At 30.5% G+C, this 22,270-nt stretch overlaps 2 protein-coding genes across 4 annotated transcripts in view; one reads left to right on the top strand and one right to left on the bottom strand.

Moving 5' to 3' along the window:
- The first annotated feature begins 554 nt into the window (after positions 1-554).
- Positions 555-2,947, top strand: LOC140433543 (WW domain-binding protein 4). The gene is made up of 2 exons (XM_072521522.1): positions 555-1,270; positions 2,552-2,947. Exons 1-2 carry the CDS (start codon positions 746-748, stop codon positions 2,903-2,905), a joined length of 879 nt encoding a protein of 292 aa, XP_072377623.1. The 5' UTR covers positions 555-745; the 3' UTR covers positions 2,906-2,947.
- A 221-nt stretch (positions 2,948-3,168) lies between these two features.
- Snx27 (sorting nexin 27) overlaps positions 3,169-22,270 on the bottom strand; it is a 51,333-nt gene continuing 32,231 nt past the window's right edge. For 2 of the 3 annotated variants that reach the window (XM_072523911.1, XM_072523912.1), the window contains exon 8: positions 3,169-21,750. In XM_072523911.1, the coding sequence (XP_072380012.1) occupies positions 21,682-21,750 (69 nt within the window). In that variant the 3' untranslated portion in view covers positions 3,169-21,681. The remainder of the gene's footprint in view (positions 21,751-22,270) is intronic. The other variant, XR_011950111.1, reaches the window with a different exon arrangement.

Raw genomic sequence — 22,270 nt, 5'->3', positions numbered from 1 at the left:
TATGGCATCTTTAATTGTGTTCGTGGCGCCCTCTTTTTTGAAATGTCTTAACGCTAAATACAGCCGCAGACAGTAGGAAGCGATTTGTATTTGCGATATTTTATTTTGTAACTCATATAAAAGATGTATGTAAACAGAATGAACTTTCTCGTGTTACCGTAATATCAAAAAAGTTGTTATGGCATAATTGATTGCTAAAACTACAAAATTATATAAGTGGAATTGACATATTATTTTTAATATTCAAAAATATTATTATATCAGCCTACCAAATATTACTAAACATGCTCTAGTGAACCGTTGATTGAAATATTATAGATTGATTTCAATATTATTATTCATTATTGAAATATATATCCAATATTTCAATCAAGGAGTCAACACAGAATGAAAATGAAAAGAAGCGTTTATTAATATTGTAATATTTATTTCAAAATCGAAAAGAATGTTCCATTCACAAAATAAATTTTTATACAAAATTTGTTTATTTTAAACTAAGATAGAGTTTCCAAATTTTCAAATTGATATAAATTGCTCAAAAATGATTGTGATCAGTCCTGTACATTGTTCTTTAACAAGAAGTTTGCAAGAAGCATGAATGAAGAATTTTGTGACTAACTTAACCTTAACCCTAAAAACTAAAAGCTGTCATTGATGTCAACATTAATCAAAAATAAATATTTATATTTTTATAGATTGAATTAAAAATATTGTGTAAAAAGTGCTTAAATTCCAATTGTATAAAATGGCAGATTATTGGAAATCAAACGAGAGGAAATACTGCCAGTTTTGTAAATGCTGGTTTGCAGATAATAAACCTAGCAGGGACTTTCATGAAAAAGGTAGGAGACACCAAGAAAACGTGAAGAAAGGTTTAAAACAAATTACAAAAGCTAGTGCAAAGGCTCATAAAGAAGCTGAAAATGTGGATTCTGCAATTAAAAAAATGGAACAAGCTGCTATGGCAGCTTATCGGCGGGATGTAGAAAGTAATTCCAGTGCTGATCTAACATCTATGGCGATCAGCAAAAAGTTAAAAGATGATAACCTGCAATTAAGAAATACTCAGAATAAAGTTTGGTATGAAGCTAAATCAGAAGATGGTAACCACTATTACTGGAACACATTGACGAATGAATCTGTTTGGGAGCCACCTAAAGAAGGTTATTTAAGCATACAAGAACAAGAAGAACAAAAGTATGGAGAAACCGCAAAACAGTTGAAGCTTGTAGAGAAACAAAAGAAAATTGATGGTTTAAAATTAATGCAGGTACATATATGTAATATAGCTTTCTTAATCTTGTGCTATACTTCATTTTCTTTAAGCTCATAGTCTTTTTTCATGAGATCTGTAGTTAAAATTTTATACTTCCTTTATAAACTATAAACATTAACAAGTTGTTTGGTACCTCCCAATGCATGCTGTGAAAGTGTAGTTGATTTTTAATTGGCCAAATAATTGAAAAGTATAGAATTCATATATTTTATACACTTCAGATATATTTATTGGTATAATTCTAAATGTTGTAGTTTTACTGCCATGGAGCAGTATATTTTATAAATTAGTTTCAAAAATTGGGCAATACTCAGTTTAGGGCACTCTACATAACCAAATATATATTCCTCAAGGCACTGTGTCACCGTGTTGCCGTATTTATTTTAATAAAATATGTATATGAATGTTAGAGATATAAAGTTACTTTTACAAAATAATAATTTGTGTTATGAGAAGCTACAAATTTTAAATAAGTATAAAACTTGCCATATTTTTTTTGTAAAATATATATGAAGGTTTAAAATATAAGTTACTTTTACGAAATTATAATTTGTATTATGAGAAGCTACAAGTTTTGAATAAGTATAAAACAAATATTTTCTGTTACTTTAAATGCAGTTAAATATTGTAAATTAGCACTTTATAAATATTATCTATTAAGACCTTATTATTAGGTGTGAATGATCAACACGCTACAATGACACTTGTGAATCATAAATTATATAATTTCAATGCATTTTTATTATATATGGTAATTTAATTAATACTATTAATTTTTTATATCATTTTAATCAATTTTATTGTATATGCATTTAATTATTATCTTTAATTTAATTCAAATCTATGATTTTTTATATAATTTCAATGCATTTTATAATATTATGTGAGAGTATGAAAAAACTGGAGACTTGGCAACTCTAACACCATTTAAGCCTATGTTAATGTCATATAAAAGCTTGGTTATGTAGAGTGCCCTAAACTGAGTATTGCCCAAATATGTAATTTTTTACAATATTAACATGTATCATTGTTTTTGTTTAAATTTTGAGGCTTAGACTAGCATATTGCTCTTAACTGAGTAGTGCTATTTATCTTTTATTAATTTATTGATAACATGGACTGTTGATAGTATTTGCCACAGCCTCTGAATAAATTTATTAGTACTCAACTATAGATTTGTGTAATCCTGTGGTTTTCAATATTGAGGACAGTCATTTTTTTAACAGATACATTTTCTCAGTCTATCACATTAATCAGTTCTTTATATTTTTTTAGGTACGAAAGGAAGAAGAAGAAGAAGAAAGAGCCAGGTTAGAAAGAGAAAAACTGAAAGAAAGAAGAGTAGCAGACAGTCCCCCACCAGTATATGGTCCTATTATTGAACCAGTAAAAAATGATGCTTATGGCCAGTGGCATACAGTGAAAGAAACAGAGCATGTAGATCTGCAGTTACCTCCACAACCAGAGTATATTGAGTGTCCAGTGACATATGAGCCTGAAGAAATTAAAAAAGAGTTTAAAGAGAAGACCATAGAAAGTCTGAATGAGGGTGGTTCAGCATTTTTTAAGAAAAGGAAAATTTTTTCTGGGGGGAAAAGGAATGTTAGGCAAAGGTTGGATGATGATTAGCAAAGGACTTAGTCGGGTGTAAAATATTATATAATTTAAATAAATAATAATTGTTTTAAATATTGTAATTTCGTTTTAGTAGTTTGTTTTTCCCAGATATGACCCAAGATAGAGACATATGGAAAATATAATTAGGTAAGCTGACCCACATAGAGATAAAGTCAAACAGAATGATCATTTTTGTTTTGTCCTCTTGTCATTTGTATCTCACATCATTAGGTTTAAAGGTGAGTTATATAAAAAGGTGAAATAAAACACAGAAGTATTTTCGTAACATATTTATTTTTTAATTTCGTGCATAACAGCCAAATATTAATATTTTTTTATTATTTCTCGAATAATACTTAAATTTTTCAAAATATTAACACAAATATATACCTATTCATTTGTCAGCAACACCGATAATATGATAATAAGAAGAAAAATCAGTTCAAATGGGACGTAAGTATATGGTACAACTAGGAAACATGTAAAAACAATAACCATGCATACTGACTTAAAAATGCAGAAATGTAAAAAAACTTTTTGAATTTTATGTATATATGAGCTCAAAATTCAAACTGAAGATAATGTTATTACTTTGTGTGACAAAATAACTACTCAAGATTTTAAACCATTTCATTTGCAAGTTTATTTATTTCTCTCTCTCTCTCTCCAATGGCGCTACAACAAAAATTGAGCCTTGTCCTCCTCCAACCTTAACAGTCCAACGCTGATCTCCAGGTTCTCATGTCTAGCAAATTTTGTGTGTCCGCTGCCACTTCATCCCACATTTTTTGTGTCCTTCCTTTTGGTCTTGCAGTTTACTAACTAGGGCCCTTTATGGCAATTTTTCAGTCTCCATTCTCACTGCACGACCAAACCATCGAAATCTCTGAAGTTTAACGAATTCTGAGATTGGTGTCTCTTTCAACAGTTGAAAGAGATCATAGTTATACCTGGATCTCAATACTCCGTCTGTCTGCGGATAAGTGCAGCCAAAACTAAAACAGATACCGAAAAACTGATGACATATTCTGATTCGACATTAAAAGTTATGTGGTAGAAACTAATAAACTGAAAGATTTTAGTTCCAGTTTAGAGAAAACTAGAAATAACAGATTGGTCTCTGGAATAGTGCGAAAATACATTGTAATATTTTTCCTACTTGCAATCAGCAATTGGTGATGTGATGATGTATGTAGTAGAAAATGCGTTATTTGTCGCGCATTTGTCTTAGAATATGAATGGGCCTTAACCTTAAATGGAATAAGACATTTTAAAAACCTACAGGGAAAAGCTTAGGTGACAAAAAGATAAAACTTAATAAAAACCTTAATCAAAGGTTAATTGTACTGATGATTTTTGTAAATTAATAAAATAGAAAACCCACGCCACCTAGCGACAAATGTTGGAATTCTTTACTTACATTACATTCACATCAAATCAGTGTTTTCTTGTTGAATATTCATTCCTACTTCGTGATGCCTGCATCTAATTTTTATAATTAAAATATTGTACTTGTTTAATACCAAGAAAATATCATTTTTAAATGTTTCCAGTTTTCCCTCTTAAAATACTATTGTTTCTATGTGATAAATTGGACTAAATATTATGTCACTTTTCCTACTATTATGATAACTATTTAAAAATATGAGCTGTAATGAGTCTACTACAAAAATGCAATCAGAGTATAGAGTAGTTTATTAGGGTGCTTGAAATATCAGCACGAACACTAAAAAACTACTTTGAAGTTGAGAATGTGTTAACAAGCAAATTATGTCATAAGGATAATATATTTATATCTTTGTATTAATGCTGTGTGTATATTTAAAATAATTGCTATTTTTACTTTGGTTTTTGCAGGTATGTAAAATATTTGGTAAAAATAATAGCGATACAACTGTTGCAATTCTAGAGAAACTCGATCTCATAATGCCAGATTCTTTTCCTTTCCTAGCTGTAGATGTATAACTAAAAAAAGATGTTTAACAGTCAGTGCCGTTTGTATGAAACAAACTAATTGATAATTTGTTGTGTCGCCTTAACTCCGTGTTACAGTGGTGAGTGCAAAACTCAGTATTTTAAGAAAATCAATTTCACAATAATTGTGATAGTAGCTACAGCACAATTCCACATAGCATCGCTATTTGTATACGCAAAAAAAGACGTAAAGACGTATAAAATGTGTATAAAAATAAGTTTTTTGTGTGTGGAAACCATAAAGAATGTTAAAATGATGGAGACATTGTCAAAAAAGATGGGAAAATTTTTTGGACCTTTCATATGTAGAGTGACAAATTGTCATATAAAGTGACATACTATAATAATTAAATTTCCAGAAATTAAATCCTTACGCAATAAAAAGTCAAAACTCCATGTGATACATAGAAATGACTCCTCGGCGGCCAAATGCTCGAAGACAATGTGGCTTTTATCAACAATGTAGAGTGTATTGGCGAAAACTATTCACGTCCCCAAGATGTTTTGGATGTTGAATTCGAACTCTGCAGTTTGACAACATTACAACCAGAGTAGAAAGGAAAAATGGAATCAAAACGCAACAAATTTTACAAATGTTTCATGTAACAAATGGCTTGTCATACACAAGGTGAAAATAATCTGCAAATGGGCTATGACAGTAATTTGTACCTTCTCGATACTGCTGTAATATTGCATTTATTATTTTTCAAAGCAATAATGTCGATTTAAATTTGCCAAAACAATGTGAGCCACGGGAATTGGTAAAAGATCACATGAAGAAACGTCTTAACCAAAATTTAAACTTCCTGTTATATTTGCAAATAAAAAATGAAAATCGAATCTCTGCAAGAGAGGATCAACCTGACATTATTGAGGGTGAACCTTCAAGAAAAGGAAAGCGCCAGTATTGTTCAAAAGGTTAGCAATTTGCAAATAACATACTATTATTACTGCGTTCAACTTCTTTATTATAATTAAAATCAAGATGTTGTTACCTTACACATATTCTCTGTTTGGAATGAAATTTTTTGCTATACAAGTATACATCGAGAACCAACTAGTTACGACACTGGATTCTACAGAATCGGCACAGGAACTTTTTAATAATTACAACTTTTAGCTTTTATAATTTATATTATAAATTTGTCCGTAAGACTTCTGTTGTTCATATTTTGAAAAAAAATTATTTTTAAAAAGCTACTTTTTGAATTCAAAGTTATAATTGGCGCAGTCAGTAGGATACGTGCGGATCGGAAAAGAACATTTACACATAAAGTGATTTATGTGAACTAAGTGAAATTTAGTAATAATGTCCAAATCCACGAAGGCAAAATATTCTAATTCTACCAAAAATAGAATATGTATCTATAGAGAATCTACGAAAATTTCAGAGCCATATTACCAAAATTGACGTTGAAAATCTTTATGAAGTCAATATTATGGCCAAAAAATTAAGTACCCATTAGAGAAACAAATACTAAATTCTCACTAATGTTTTTATTCCGGTTTTTTGGTTGTTGAGTGTTGTATAAATAAATAAATAAAAGTTGTAAATAAATATTGTAACTTATATAAAACCAACCGTAAGTGTAATTACCGTTACAATACATTTTTTAAGTTAAGATCTTGTTATAAAATGTTTATTTTCACGTTTTTATGTTAAAAATTACAATTATTTATTTGTAATCCACACAAATACTTAACTTTGTAGTTAAGGATGACCCAAGCACTCACCCGCGGGCATTGGTAAAAACTTTATCAGCGTAGGGTTAAATATCTTGCATATTCACAAAGTTTACTACGTGTTGACAAAATGTAAGACCTGTTCATATCAAAAATAAAAGATATTTCACGGTAAAAGCTTTAATAACTTTATTTTTTGCGGTCCTTATTGACATATTGTTGCTTGTTGTCACTTCACTTTACTAATGAAATATTGATTATTTATTAACAGATACTAATACAAAAATTAAACGAATACTACCAATAATGTATTTTTTATCATGCGTTTATTTTTCTTTTCGATCTAGAGAGTTGGGAGATTTTAACAAATTCCACTGCGACTGTTACCAATAAAGAAAATAAAATTAGGTATATTCGTAACAACAGGAACAACAGAATAATTTCTCAAGCTAATATATTGACAAGTTAAACAATCTAAAGCCGTAGGAACAAAATTCACTTTGGACTACAACTTTACTAATACTAAAAATTTTTCAGTTATTTAGTTTTTGAATACTAATGTATATTCTGTAGTGGTTGAATTATTAATAAAAAAATTTGACTAGTTTAGACAAAACATATATAGAAATTGTGCAAATAGTGATGTGTAACAAATATCTAAAATCTATTATTCCTTCTCAGAATATCCGGTATTCTTTTAATTGATGATTTAAACAATGGCTATAAAGTCATTCATTAGAATTCAAAATCCAAAGAAAGCACAGCTTTCTTTGGAATTTGACTTATGTACTTATTCTGATTTATACACTATTTTGACGATTATATTAATGGATTTTTTCTACTGTCTTTATTGTAGATTCCCTCTAAATAGCATGTTTTTTTTTTCATTGAGATCTTAAATCTAAGGAAAGAGCAAGTTATGTCTACTATTTAACATTTTTCTTTCCAACCTTTCTTATTCATTTTAGTTCATTTTTCTTATCTACCTTTTTAGTATGTATTTTTATTTTCTGTAGCATATTTCAGATGTACTCGTACCAATGTTTTCATAGCTATGTCCTTACTTATTTTTGTTTTATACATTATTTAATTCATTCTTCAAATACGTCTATACTAGCTCAATGAGTTATCTCCTTATTATGAATTTACTGATTTCTCTAAGTGTATTTTGCTCAATTCCTGGATAACATATTTCTATTTCCAAGTAACAAAATAAAATAATTTCTTTGTTTGTAGAAAATGTTTGAATTTTTAAGTATTCCAACAAAATAATTCGTTTAATTTGAATCTGTCTTTGTAAAATTCGTCTTTTATCTCTCATTTCTAATTCAATTACATTTTATTTGTCTCCAGTACTATACTCCAGTTCATCACAATATGTCAGTATTAAATTATTTAGCTATCTTGTTTAGGTTTTACATAATCTAAATAAATAAATTTTAGAACCTTTAAATGACTGATTTAGTTAGACATATGATATGTATTTAAGGGATTGTTAAAACAAAATATCAAATTGTTTGTATAATGTTTAGAAAACTTCAAAAAAGCAGTTAAAATATTTTTTGTCTTCATCCTCTTACCCTTAATGCCCTTTAGTAATGTCAATATTTTTCACTGTTCAAGTCGGAATAGTCGATTTTACTTTTCGCTTTTTTGATGGACTTTTTTTGGTCTATATTTGGCTATTCCACATGTAAATTCCTTGACTTAAATTCTGTAAGTATTTTCCTAATTTCTTATTCCCCCTTACTTGGGCCTTTATGAGATGTTCCAATTCCAGTATATTTTGGTGCCTTTTCTACGGTTTTATTTTTGGTTTTCTTCTTAGGCAATTTTTGGTGTGATATATTCCACTTTTGTTTTTGAACTTTCCCTGTCGTTCCTCTTCGTATCTGCTAGTGATTTCAGCACTTTGGTTCTCTTTGTCAAGTTTCAGAATTTGACCTAGGTAGATAGTTGCTCTATTCATCGCCATTTATTTATAGTTATCAAGTCGTCTGGTGTCATTGTTTTTGTCATATTAATTTTTAGACAGACGTATTGTGAGCTGTTTGCAATTTGCTTCACCATAGTTTGTAATTCCCTCGAATGTGTTCGCTATAATCATATAAATGATCATTATCTTTGTTACTTTTCTTTAATATAGTTCTTGTTAGAGCATCAAGTTTTGTTAGAGTAGAATTATCATCTACTCATAAGCGGTAGGCTTAGTTGTATCAAGATTAATATAAATGTCAAAAATGAAATATTTTTGACATTCTTCCTTATCCCGTGAACAATTAGTTTGTATTTTAGAATTTCGATAACTCAGATTCGTGTGATCTGTCTGTCCGAGAACTTTTGCAGACAAAACTGCAGAGATGTAAAAAATTAATTCAACATAAAAAAATATCTGAATAACAAGGGAAATATTCGTTCCAGTTTCGACAAAACTATAAAATCACACTAGTCATGAACATGAAATAGTATGACTGACAAGTACATTAACTATTATATAGAAAGAAAAGTCTTGTGTAGTGTGTTGTTAATATTATAATACACGTTAGTAGTGAAAAATAGTATACGGGTAAAAAATGTGTGAAATACACTGTTTTACGCTTAAACTTTTAATTACTGATTTATTGAAAATATTACGTTTTACAACGTAAAATTTAACTACATTTATTGTATAAACTTACGAGGTTTGTTCCTACGGCATTTGTAACATAATCATAAAAATTATACATTATTTACTAATCTTTTACACATATCACTAAGAAATATTTTAAGTCATCTTAAGGTATGTTCTTCCTTTTCGTATATTTTTTTAGTTAGTTTTTCTTTAAATGAGTAGATGAGTAGCGACATAGGTGCAGTAATAATAAACTAGATGTAGTACTGGAAGACAATACGTGAATCCGATTTTTAAGTTTAGTGCGAATGTTCTCCGCTAGATGTGCACAAATAAGGGGGCAAAAGAATGTAAACATTGTTTGAAATGTTAATTGTTTCCCCTGATAATTATATAGAATTTTGTGTAAGTGGTTGTTTTAATTAGATAATCTCCGGACCAAGAAATATTCATTTTTTACTTATACGAGTCTATTTATAAATCATAATTGGATAAGATGTAGTTTTGTAATATATATTGGTAAATCTTTGGGTGTGTGGTTTAGAATAATTGTATATAAATGGTTCGATCATGCAGTGCATGGGTTGTACTAAAAGGAATTCCAAGACAGAACGCAGTATCAAAGCCTATTAATTTACTCTGCCTACCATCATCAATATTATGAATTGAAATGACATCATATCCTCCTCTAAAAGGGCGGCCGTAGATCAGTGGCTATATTACTGGCTTAACCAGCTAGAAGGTAAAGGAGAAGAGTATTATTTGAAGATATTGAAATAGAGACATAGACAAATTACTTTCTCATGAAAAAAGTTATAAAAGAAATAGCAAAGCCCAATTTCAGTCTCAGTTGTTAGTTAGTTGTCTGTCGAAAATGGGTTATGATGTTTATATTCTTTTTCTTCCTTCTTGTATGTAGGCTTTAAAGCCTGTTTCTTCTTTAATATTGGCCTCCTAAATTGTTTAAATTATCGCACCATCTTTTTCTTGGTCTGCCAATACTTCTTCGTCAATTTGGTGACTTATTTGATGCTATTCGTACTATCCTATCCTCTGCCATTCTACTACTGTGTTCGTTCCACTCCTGTTTCCGTTTTGTCACTCATCCATTTATGTCTTCTATATTGCATGCTATTCTTATGTTTTCGCTTCTCTCCCTATTTAACAGACTTTTCCCTGATATTCGTCGAAGTATTTTCATCTCTGTTGTTTCTAGTAGTCCTCTCGTTTTAGATGTATGAGGTATTGTCTTCGCCGTCTATGTTAATATAGGTCAAATTTCTGCTTTAAAGATTCTTGTTTTTGTGTCTTGTCTTAGGTGTTTGTTCTTCCACATTATGTTCTTAAGAGATCCCGCCGATTTACTTGCTTTTAAGCTTATGTTTATATTCATAGCCAATATTTCGTGTGGTTTAGTTGTGATGGAACCTGCATTTTATGTGGTAAGATTCGTCTATCGTTAATCTATCCCGACTTGTGTAACGTGATCTTCTTTAAATGTGGTGAACGTTCAGCTTTTTATTCATCTACTTTTGTTAGTTTTTCGTTACAAACTTCATTATTACATGATAAAAATCATAAATGAAGCTAACATAAACGAGATCTTTCAAAATTTTCTTAAGTACATGCAGTCAAGTGTAATTTTAAAATGCTTGCCCCCTTATCTTTTTCCCGCCGAAAAACAGCACCCACAATTCTCTCTTAATAGGGAGTTCGACCTCTAGGTTATTTAATAGAACTCTGTGAGTAACGATGTTGACGTTTTAGGAGGGAGGCTAAGTTTTCGGTAATTCCCTTACGTTTCTAACCCTTTTAAAACCCTCTTTTCGTGCGCTGTTACGTTCAATATAACATGTATCAGAAGAAAAAAGAGAGGTACGTTGTTTGGAACGTGCCTCTTTCTCTTTACACAACATTCGAAATTATGTCTAATCCATCCATTTTTTAAATCAACGGACGTCATCCTTATATCTCAACGTTCCAATTCGTGGAATTAACTGCGAGGAAAAAAATAATTTTATTAAGTGAAACTGATACCAGGATTCTACTAGATCTCTCCGTGTATTTTCTCCCTTAGGCAACAACTATTACTGGTACGGCCAGGAAATAAAAAGTAGAAAAAGTTGCATTGAAATGCACATATTTTTTTTTGTTACCCCCCAAAACAAGCATTTCCATAATTGTTTTGACCATAACAGAAACTATATGAGAGTCATTACCTAATAAAAGTTGTTTTCACCTGCCATGTTATCATAAATATCTTTAAATCTTCGCAGTGTATTAAACTATTTAAAATAAGAAAACTATCAATTTCAGTTGAAAAAATCATAAACAAATGTAGCACCTATTGGAGCCAGCTACATATTAGACGTATCTGTTGACGGCTCCGATCGGTGCCAACGCAGCGGACGAGTTAAAATATGAAATGTGAAGCAATCATCGAAAAATCGTCGAAACCGAATCCGTTAGCAAAGTCACCAGTACCATTTAATAAAAACAACCAAAAAAATTAAATCAATCGGGAAAACATACTAAGATAGCTCAAGATGTTTTTTTTACAATATTTAACACAAGCAGAAATATTCGAATTACAAAAACGGTAAAGTCCACTCGAGGTTAGGCCTAATCGACTAATTTTGAGATTCAATCTTGATAGAGATAAATGGATGATATATGCAGAGTCAAAATCTTATACACATTTTTTTCTCGCAAGGTTAGTTTAGTACTAAAAAGCAATAATTTATATTAAATAGTATTGAACGCCAATACACCTCTAGTTTGTAGAGAGCAAATGGAATTTGTACCACTGTTTGAACAGTTAATGCAATGTTAAACTAATCAGTAATTTTTTTATTGTCAAATCATTGCATAAATGAATTTGAAGTCGCTTAAAAACGAATTAATTGATAATGCCATCATTTTTAGTCCTTAAAAATAATTTATCAGGACACAGTTTGTTTTTGTCGTTGCAATTTTTCATCAAATACCTCTGAAAACACGAATTAGCCTTATATTTTCAAAATTCCTCCTTTAAAGTTAATTGCAAGGCATCAGCCAATTTTATTATGAAGTACATGATCATTGTACAACCAACCAACTACTTAGAAATTTCGTAACTGTAATGTTATAATTATTTTATCCATATACATCACATAAATAATAAAATTTTTGGAAACATTTTTGTAGTATACAGACGATAATTCACATTAAATACCATTGAAAAAATAATACTTCAGTTCACTTTTTATTTATGGAGCTCGAATGATAGTTTGAAACTGTAGATATTATTTCCAGAGTTGCCACACGTAATTTTTATTAATATTATAAAGTTTTGTGTAATGTAAAAACCTAACATTCTTTGAATAAGCAATTATTTATTGTATTCGTTGTCAAAACAACTCGATGGCCTTTCTAAGTATGTCAGTAATTCGAAAGAGGGCGTGAGAATAGAGAACCACTGATACCATTAACTGAAATTGTTATCTCGTGTGTTACAACGTGTTGCATTAGCATTAACCTTAAATAGATTTATTCTTAGCATCGTTTCTCGACCTAACAAATAAAGAACTCTTAAGGTCACCTAAAAAATACTCCAAAAGAAAGTTACGGATACCGCAAAATTCAATTTAGTTGCTAACTTTACACAAAAGTTAATAAGTTTTTTTTTTACTCATTCTTATACCACGTAGTTTTCACCATTTAAGTTTTTAGGCGCTTGAACGCCTTCACCCAAACATAAATAAGAGATTAGAAGAAATTACTTTCGTCATCGAAACACCTGATCTGTCAACGCCCTATTTACTGGCATTATTGTTTGTAACTGCATTTTTTTATCTTGTTCCTCTGAACCGATGAATTTAAAATAATGGGATCATTATATTTTACTAAAATCTCCTGCAGAACAAAAGTCTTCGTAGTTATTTTCATATGAAATATGAAATCCACCAGAAGGACCTTCGTAGTTATTTTCATAATTTCATTATTTCCTAATAGGTCGTCGAGAATACAACTATGTACTAAAATGTCAACGTCAAAATTGGATGACATGCAATTAACTTTAAAGGAAATAATGGGTGCTTTCAGACGAACTCAGCGGCTGGACAGCTGACTAAGAGGTACCGTTCAGAGGTTTCCGGTACCAACCGCTGGAAATTTATTAAGCGTACTGTTAAATTTACTTAAGTTGGGCCGCCGAACAGATATAATCCCAAGGCCGCGTGTCGGAGAGTTGCAAGGTTGTGATTGGCTGTCTGCGGACTTACATGCGTTTGAAACCGAACGGGAGAAGCCGTGTACACAACGCACTGTATTAAATAAAATCAGTTTGTGTTAGATTATCGTTTGTTTTAAATATGGATGGAAATACTCTTTCGCCTCCAAGAAAAACGGCAAAAAAAACAAAATTTATTGTTGAAGAAAAATGTGTAATTTTAAATCCATATAAAAAAGCATCTGAGTGGTTGCCAACTTTAGCTAAAACGGTAGTTATTATCCTAGATAATGCGTTCTACCATAGCTGAAAATATGAAAAGATACCAACTAGTGCTATGCGAAAAGCTAATATTCAAGAATAGTTGCGACAAAAAATATTATATTTACTGACGACATGGTCAAAGCTGAGTTACTAACGCTAGTATCCCATAGAACAAAAGTATGTGGTACATTAAATTATTAAGTCTTCAGGTAGATGTGTACTTAGATTGCCCCCTTATCACTGTGAGCTAAACCCCATTGAGCTAATATGGGCACAAGTAAAGGGTAAAGTTGCAAGAAAAAATACCACATATAAATTAAATGACGTAAAAGTACTTTTCACCGAAGCACTGAATAATGTTACATCGGATTCCTGGAAAAATACTATCAACCATGTAGATGGCATCATATATCCAAGATGTGAGAACTAGATTTTATTGTAGAACAACAGTTTATACCAACAGTAGAACCACTGATTATTAATTTAGGTGACGACAAATCTTCATCCGAGGACACAGATAGGAATTAATTTATTAATTAAGAATAAAAGTAACCTCCTTTTGTCACATTTTATTTATGTATTTTTTTTTTTTTTTATTTAAAAGACCCAATTTGAAAAAACTCCAATTAAGTCGAATTCGGGTCATGGCTAAAAAACAATACCTGAAATCCGGGACTTTTCAATGAAAATCGGGTCATTTTTTTTAAATATAGAACTTTAATATCATCATTTTATTGATTATTTAACTTGCATTATTTGCGGCTTCAAACTGATTGATTTTAAATAGCGCGAACGAAATCAAGAAGTTTGTTTACTTAAAATGATTGACAAAACCGAAAAAACATTGATCAGCAATCATTACATCGCTGTATGCAGCATGCCTCGTAAAACAGATGATTCATGTGTATACCTGAATTGTTATTGTTTTTGAATCGTCTTTTCAGAAGACGATAATTAAAATACAGACATTTCAATTTGATATGATTTTTCGGACTAATTGGTCACACTATTCATACTACATAAACAATAATAAATTGTAAATATCATAACTCCATTATTACAGTGACAAATAGAATTAAGTTTTCAATATGTATATTATGGGTTTTACCGCATTCACTGCGATAATTGTATGTCTTTTCTTGACCTAGTATAAATCGAACTTGTGACGTTGGGAACTGCAACTCGTAACCAGAGTTTGATAATTCTATCTGTTCGGCGGCCCCACTATGAGCGTACTTTATTTCCGCTGGATGAACTCTGCGCTTATTTGAGCATGCGTGTTACGCAATATTGAGTTTTTTTTTAATTTCGAAAAAATGGATTTACAATGGAATAATGAAAGTACAGTTTGGTACTAAACGAGAATATTTATTTATAGAAGTATTTATGTAAATATTCAGGTTAGATTTGTCGAAACGTCAAACACGAAATAAATGTCTAGACAAATGCGTTCAGAAATTTTTGTCTGCTGGATCTAAGCCGCTTTGTGCTTAAAGTCACCCGCTGAGGTTGTCTAACCGCACCCAAGATCATCATAACCTTAAAGATTCCGTGAACATTTACTCCATACTGCTAAGTTTATACTGATACCTGCATTAGGCTGCATGAGAGGGAATGTTTTTAATATATGCCTCTAAATACGATAATATACATTATGTGATAGCATAGTCAAATGGTAATAAGATTTTGGCTCCTTCAATAAAATCAAATGGCAGTGAATTAGGGAGTTACAAAATAGTGCGACGTCCAAATGAAATTTAGACGAAATTTTAGTTTTTGATTACATTCAATGTATATTTTTCTAAAGTCGATTGAAATTGGTTAAAATATAATTAATTCTATGTCTTATATACAATCTACACATTTTCTTTTCTAGTATAAATAAATTCCTTCACTATAACAGTTAAATGTTTTTAATTAACTTAGGGATTTTTTCAAATGTTTTAATATTATTTTTCAGTAAATTACTATTACTTACTTAATATTTAACCAATATTTGAAACAATTAAATTTCAATAGAACAACAAATATTAATTTGATTTCTTAACAAGTAGCAAAGTAATTAAATTTGGCCCAAATAGCCTTTATTAAAAACATTAACAAGCAGTTTAAAAATTCATTTTTAATACCTAGTAACAGTAACAATTTGTATACGAAAAAAGCTTATTGAACCGTAATATTTAAAAATATATTTACAGAATTTGCCTGAAAAGACACTCCAATTCAACAAATTCGTTGTTTTTGTCATTTAAAGACATAAATGTGAATCCTTGTTGAAAGTCCGCAGCTATTAGCAATGAATAGTCGCTCGACCTTACAAAACATTGTTGACAATTCAGGCAATTCGATTTATAGTCGACTAAACAAGTATAAGTTATTTGATAAAAACAAATTTAAATATTTTATATAAAATTGATATGTCTTCGTAGTGCACATTGTAAATAACTGTAGCATGTGATGTTTTCGAGCTATACCCTATGGCATTCTTATACTATTCAACAAAGAAAAAATCCCAAAGTCAGCTAAACGTTTCAAATCTCTAATAAGGATTTTTATACAAAAAAAGATACATCTGTTTAAAAAACATATATTATTATTAGTAGAAGAATTCTCTTCAAGAGAATAAAACGTCGTACTATAAATAGTATACAAAAATACTACTATTAACTAAAATCATAAACGAAATAAAGACTTCTCGAACTTGTCTTATACCTCAGTTATGTGCGGGAAGTGTCTAGTTAGTACAAGCATAGTTCTGTTCTATATTTTTTATCCCACGGCTGGCTATTAGAGATATCAGCAACGAGTTTTCATTAAGTTTTGCTTTAAACTAGAAAAAGTTGTGACGAAACTATTCAAATGATGCAAAATATGAGTCTTGTTTAATCCAAAGATTAATCAGAAGTGGATTTACTAATCCAAACATTAGTAAATTTGTATTCCAATTAACAATCAAGATATTCTGTCTTTGACATACTAATATTAAACCTTTTTCTTCTAATTAATATCCCAATGTTTCAGCTTTACCTCTAATTCGTTTTGAGTATTTCATTTTAATAGTTTAAAACCTCTTTGATGGACTGGATATCTTGCAATTGTGAGCCATATCCCCATTAGTTTATCGAATAAATTGTCTCTCGTCAGATCTTTTTGACCTTCCATTTCTACTCCGTTACTCCGATTTTTTCACTCCGTTAATCTGCACTCACTTCTGCAATATGCATTATTTGTTCTTGGCTACTTTTCTGTCATACTCCACTTGCTTTTACGTATGTTACTTTAGTTTTTTTCAATTGCTCCAGTATATATGTGTGCAAGTTTGATCCAACTCATCTTTTGTTTCCAGACAATTGAAATTTTCCTTTAAATATGAAACGAAAAAACTAGCGCTCACCTTTTGCGAGCAATTTCCTCTTTTTTCATTGTCAGAAGAAGTTTCTTTGTTCTTCACATTCACAGTGTACAGTTTAAAGTTACTAATCCAACGATTAATTAGTAAATAAATGTATTAATTAATATAATTAATTAGTAAATCTGTTTAATATTTAATTAGTAAAGTATTGTAATTAGTAAATCAATTTATTAATTAAAATAATTAATTAGTAAATATATTTACTAATTAATTTCTAGAGTTACTAATCCAAATATTAATTGGTAAATCAATCTACTAAGCAATACCTTTAAATTGATAATTTTTAAACCCAAAAAACTGAAAAAGGAACTCCTTATGATAATAAAGAGAAGAAATCGTATGCATGAAGATAACGCCAGTTCATCTAGTAGTCCAAAAATTAGTAAATTAATATTTTTATAAAAATTCTAGATACTTTCTTTTTATCATACTAATTTTAAACAAGTTCCTTCTTGTTTTATTTTGAAAGTTCCAGTCTTTGTTCAAATTTCCTTTAACTATTTACTGAGTATTAACACATAATCAGCATACATCAACTACCAAGAAATGTCTACTGTTGCTTTATCAAACACAAATAATATGCTAACGTCACTTAATTTACATTAAGTCAAAATTATCTTGATACATATTTAGATAAACTAGTTAATAGTGAAATTTGAATTTTTATTACATTTTACCAAAACCGTTTAATACATTTCACATACTTATCTCGTCAGATGTCTACATTTTTTATATAAAAATCCCATATAATATAAATAACAGATCTAATAGCAGAAAATACTACATTTGAAAAATGTATTTATTGGTTAAATATTGAATGAGATGAATTAAACCAAATTATGAATTATTTGACGAAAACACCCTGTTCGTAGGAACTATTATAAAGTAAAACAAATCTATCACGCAATTTCAAAATTCCCTGTGAGCAAAAAAGTATTTTTTACAAAACTAAACTAAGTTTTTATACCAGAAGAAATACGTAATTGTCAAAATATCATAGGGTGATAAATTTCGTCATTAACTAGACTTAAGATTTGTTCAATAAACGTCAAATAAAATTTTAACGTAACATGTGATTCTTTTAATAATTAACACAAATGGCAAAGTTATAAACTTTGAACGATCTTCGCTGGTTTTCTTTTTCACTTACGGGTATCAGATTAGGCAGCCTTAATATTTTAGGGTATTTTATTTCTTTTCCATGCTTTCCTTTTTTTATGTCTTTTGTTTCCTGCATTCTAGGATGTCACATATCTCATTTTATCTTATTTTCTGTCAATTTTTTCGTGCCATTCTAATAACACAGTTATAAAAATTTAATTGTGTTCGTGTTACTTATAATTATCAATCTGATCAATTATTACTCACATACTCACTACTATCAAAGGTAGGAATCTACTCAAAGTAGTATAAGTCACAATATGATTTATCCATTAACAGGTAAATTGACATATTGGCCCTCAGAAACTCGGAAAACACCCAATGTTCTCGATTTTTTCGTAAATAAAGGAATATCTGACATACATTGTGACATAAAATCTAGTTTTGACTTCTCTTCTGATTACAATACAATTATAACAACACTCAACTCTGCGTCCATCTTCAAGAACCTCAATCCTCAAGTATGCACAATATACACAAACTGGGAAAAAGTTCAAGATAAATTAAACAGCACCTTAAACATAAGGCGCTGCTGTCAAATTCCTTACAGTCTCAATGTGCATCACACATAAAAGAAATATTATTTTAGAAACACTAGGAAAAGATGGTAAAGATCAAGAAACATACCAGATAAAAAGTTACTTAAATAGAATGACAAACATACTAACTACAGCCCTACAAGACTCCCGAAATGAAACAGTACATCACAGCTCTATGGTCACCAGATGACCACTACTTCTGAAAAGCAACCAAGAAATTCAAAAGACCTACAGTTACAGTACCCCCAAAAAAAAGGATGGATAATAGCTGTCGCGGTCAAATGAGGAAAAAAAGGTGAGATTTTTTGAAAAAAAAGCTCCAGCTGAAGTTTTATCTCCACTTCCATCACATAAAGACAAAGATAATAAAGAAATTCTAGAATATCTGGACAGTCGCTACCAAATGGAACTCCCAATGGACTGAATAAAGACATCTGAAGTAATGCAAATGATTAAATATATTAATCCACACCAAAACTCCATGACACCAACTAATAGTAGGAACAGTACTAAAACACTTACCCCGAAAGGCTACAAAGTCCTACTTACGTCAATATACAATAGTATCCTGCAACTATGTTGCTTACTCATATAGTGGAAGTTTGCCCAGACAGTCATGATTACTAAACCAGGTAAACCACCTACAGAAGCAAATTCATACAGACCAAGAAGCCTCCTACCAAAAATGTCACTATTGTTCAAAAAAATCAAGGATGCAAACTCTTAATTCCCGACCACCATTTTGGGTTTAGAGAAAACCAATCCAAAATAGAGAAGTACCATAGACTAGTATATTATATTATGACCTGCATGGAGGAAATGAAAGGTATGTTCCTTTGTATTGCTCGATGCATAATAAGCCTTCGAGAAAGTATGGCATGAGGTACTACTATATACGACGAAGAAGAAGTTTCCGGCTCAAATGTATCTACTCTTAAAATCCCACCTACAAGATAGATGCTTTCAAATCAAAATAGACAATGCAGTAAGCAACTACAAGCTAATCAACTCAGAAGTACCACAGGGGAGTGTACTAGGACCATTGCTGTACCTTATCTACTCAGCGGGTCTATTAACAGAAAACCATAAAAATATATTCGCAGATGTAGCAATCAATCATGGTCCAATGATTCTGTATAATGCTGTTCAACAAAATCCTACAAAATCAACTTATACAGTAAAGCAATGTTTCAATAAGTGTAGAATCACATTTCGTTGTGATTCGGCCAAGATTGTAATTCGGTCAAAGGCTAAAAAGCCCAATATCCGGATAGAAGACCATACCAACCTATATGTCCAATCCATGACTGTCCATTCAACAAGTAATAGGATATATAGAATAGATAGAAAATAATACTGAAGAAAAACTGGCCAGAAGATCTAATTAGATAAATACTGATGCCACTGGGCAGTTTCCTCGCACGATATCAGTATCAACAAATTTTCATCACTTTTATTGCAACTTACACAAAATGATTAGTCTGATTAGATTGAAGAAAAAAGGAGCCCAAGGACGAAGAAGAATATCCTGGCCTGAGAGCATGGTATAGAAAGACCTCAACACAGCTATTCCGTATAGCAACCAACAAAGTCATCATAGCCAGAATGACAGGCTTCCTAACAAGAAGAATTTTCTGGAATCTCATGTCAAGACAAGATATTTACCTCATGCTATCAAATAATACAAGATTTCTTGTTGAAGTTTTTCTTATATATTGGGCATCGTCTTGTCCTCCTTTTTGTTGAGAAACCCCAAGTACCCATATGTTCAGAATTTATTGTAAAAAGGGATGTAGTGAGCCTACAATTCTTGTTAGTTGATACCAACATCTCCATTGAAACCTACATTTAGCCACATGGATCCATTTAGAAGACTTATTACTTGTAGACTACACTAAACCTCCAGAAGAGACAGTGTATAAATATAATTGCAATAAGTATTCCAAGTGTCGTTTTATAGTTGACCCACGACTGAGGTGTCGTTTTGTTGTTAAACAACGGCACCCAATAGTAGCTTTATTGTTAAACTTTGGTTGCTATGCTGGTTGGCGCCCAATGTGCTATAACGTTACAAAATCCACTACCGTTCTTTCAGCTTTTCGAGCTCGTGTTTAGATATTGCCAAAGACGTTTTACACGAATTATCATGTTGCCTCATATACTACCCAAAATTATCAATCAGTTCTATATGCTGCGTTGATATGCTATAAATTAAATATCTTGCAAATATATCTGCTGAATATTCATTTCTTATATTTCTAATCACCTATCACCTTCTGATATAGTCCCCCTATTCATATATTAAAAAGTACAACAAAAGTTTGTAATTCGCTGTTCATATCACATCATCTGAAACAGTGCTTATGTCTAATGGTATAACTTTTTATAAAATTTCATGAGTTATTAATATCATTTAATTTTCACACAATTATTATTTCTTCTGGTAAATAAAATTTATTTACGTTAATTAAGTGTAATAATTCTAACAAAATAGAATAAAAAATAAAATATTCCATAAGCTTTCCAAAGCGTTCAATCGAGTCCGGTAAATTCTCATATAAATAATTTCTTGTGTCGTAAAGAACACCAAAAAAATATGCAAAAACTGTAAAAAGGTATATAAAAATCAAAAACCACGCTATTTACCTAATAAATACACCATATTGTACATACATAGTATTGCGACAGAGAAGAGCTTCTCGTATTATATTGCAACTGCACCGATATATATGTACACAAAACAGCGCTTTTAAAGCTAGAGAACATTTAAAAAAATAAACAAGAATATAATAATAATACAAATCACAATAATAGTTTTTTAAGGAAGTACAACTCCTAAAAAAATTCTTTAGACTCTATTTTCTTACTTATAAAATAATTGATGATGTTTTAGTCTACCAGTTAAAGGAGAAATAGATGTGATTATAGCGGACATCAATCGCCCGTGTCCAACCATTTGCTTTCCTCCATGATCCTTTCGAAACAGTCCATCAAGTACAGATACTAAAAAAATTATATGTATATAAAATCTTCTAAAATTTAATTATTTATTTATTTGTATAATAATATATCAAAGGAACATCAGGAAGCTGTACTAAACCACAGAAATCTGCCCAAATTTGTAGTTCGATATTTGTTTGTAAAGAATCTCAAGTTTAAATGATCAAAGAATTAATTTGTCTTCTTAGAGTGCCCTCTTTGGTTTTGAAGTTTGGCCACAATTCTGACAAATCTCTCTATTCTGTGCGGCTCTCAATAAAGACTGAGTATCGACACCCGCCCACTGTTTGATGTTTTTCAACTATAAACACCTACCTGGACTTCTGTTTCCTTCAATTTTTCCCCTTCATCAACAACCTCAAGAGTTCATCCTGTCAACCCCGGTACACATGTCCTAGGTAACTGGTTTTGAGGTTCTTGATAATGTTAAGAAGTTCTCTATCATGGCCCATTTTACGCAATACTCAATATACAATATTGAGACTAATATGTCTCAATAGTGACATAATCTGTCCATGATATT

This window comes from Diabrotica undecimpunctata, chromosome 2, assembly GCF_040954645.1.
Source record: "Diabrotica undecimpunctata isolate CICGRU chromosome 2, icDiaUnde3, whole genome shotgun sequence".
NCBI lineage: Eukaryota > Metazoa > Arthropoda > Insecta > Coleoptera > Chrysomelidae > Diabrotica > Diabrotica undecimpunctata.
The sequence above is the reverse complement of the archived record's forward strand: the minus strand, read 5'-3'. Positions and strand labels throughout refer to the sequence as shown.

What these genes read in the sequence shown, in the direction of transcription:
- LOC140433543 (XM_072521522.1), top strand. Translation starts at nt 746, where the DNA reads ATGGCAGATTATTGGAAATCAAACGAGAGGAAATACTGCCAGTTTTGT. An exon ending in ATGGTTTAAAATTAATGCAG is followed by an intron (nt 1,271 to 2,551) that starts GTACATATATGT and finishes ATATTTTTTTAG; the next exon opens with GTACGAAAGGAAGAAGAAGA.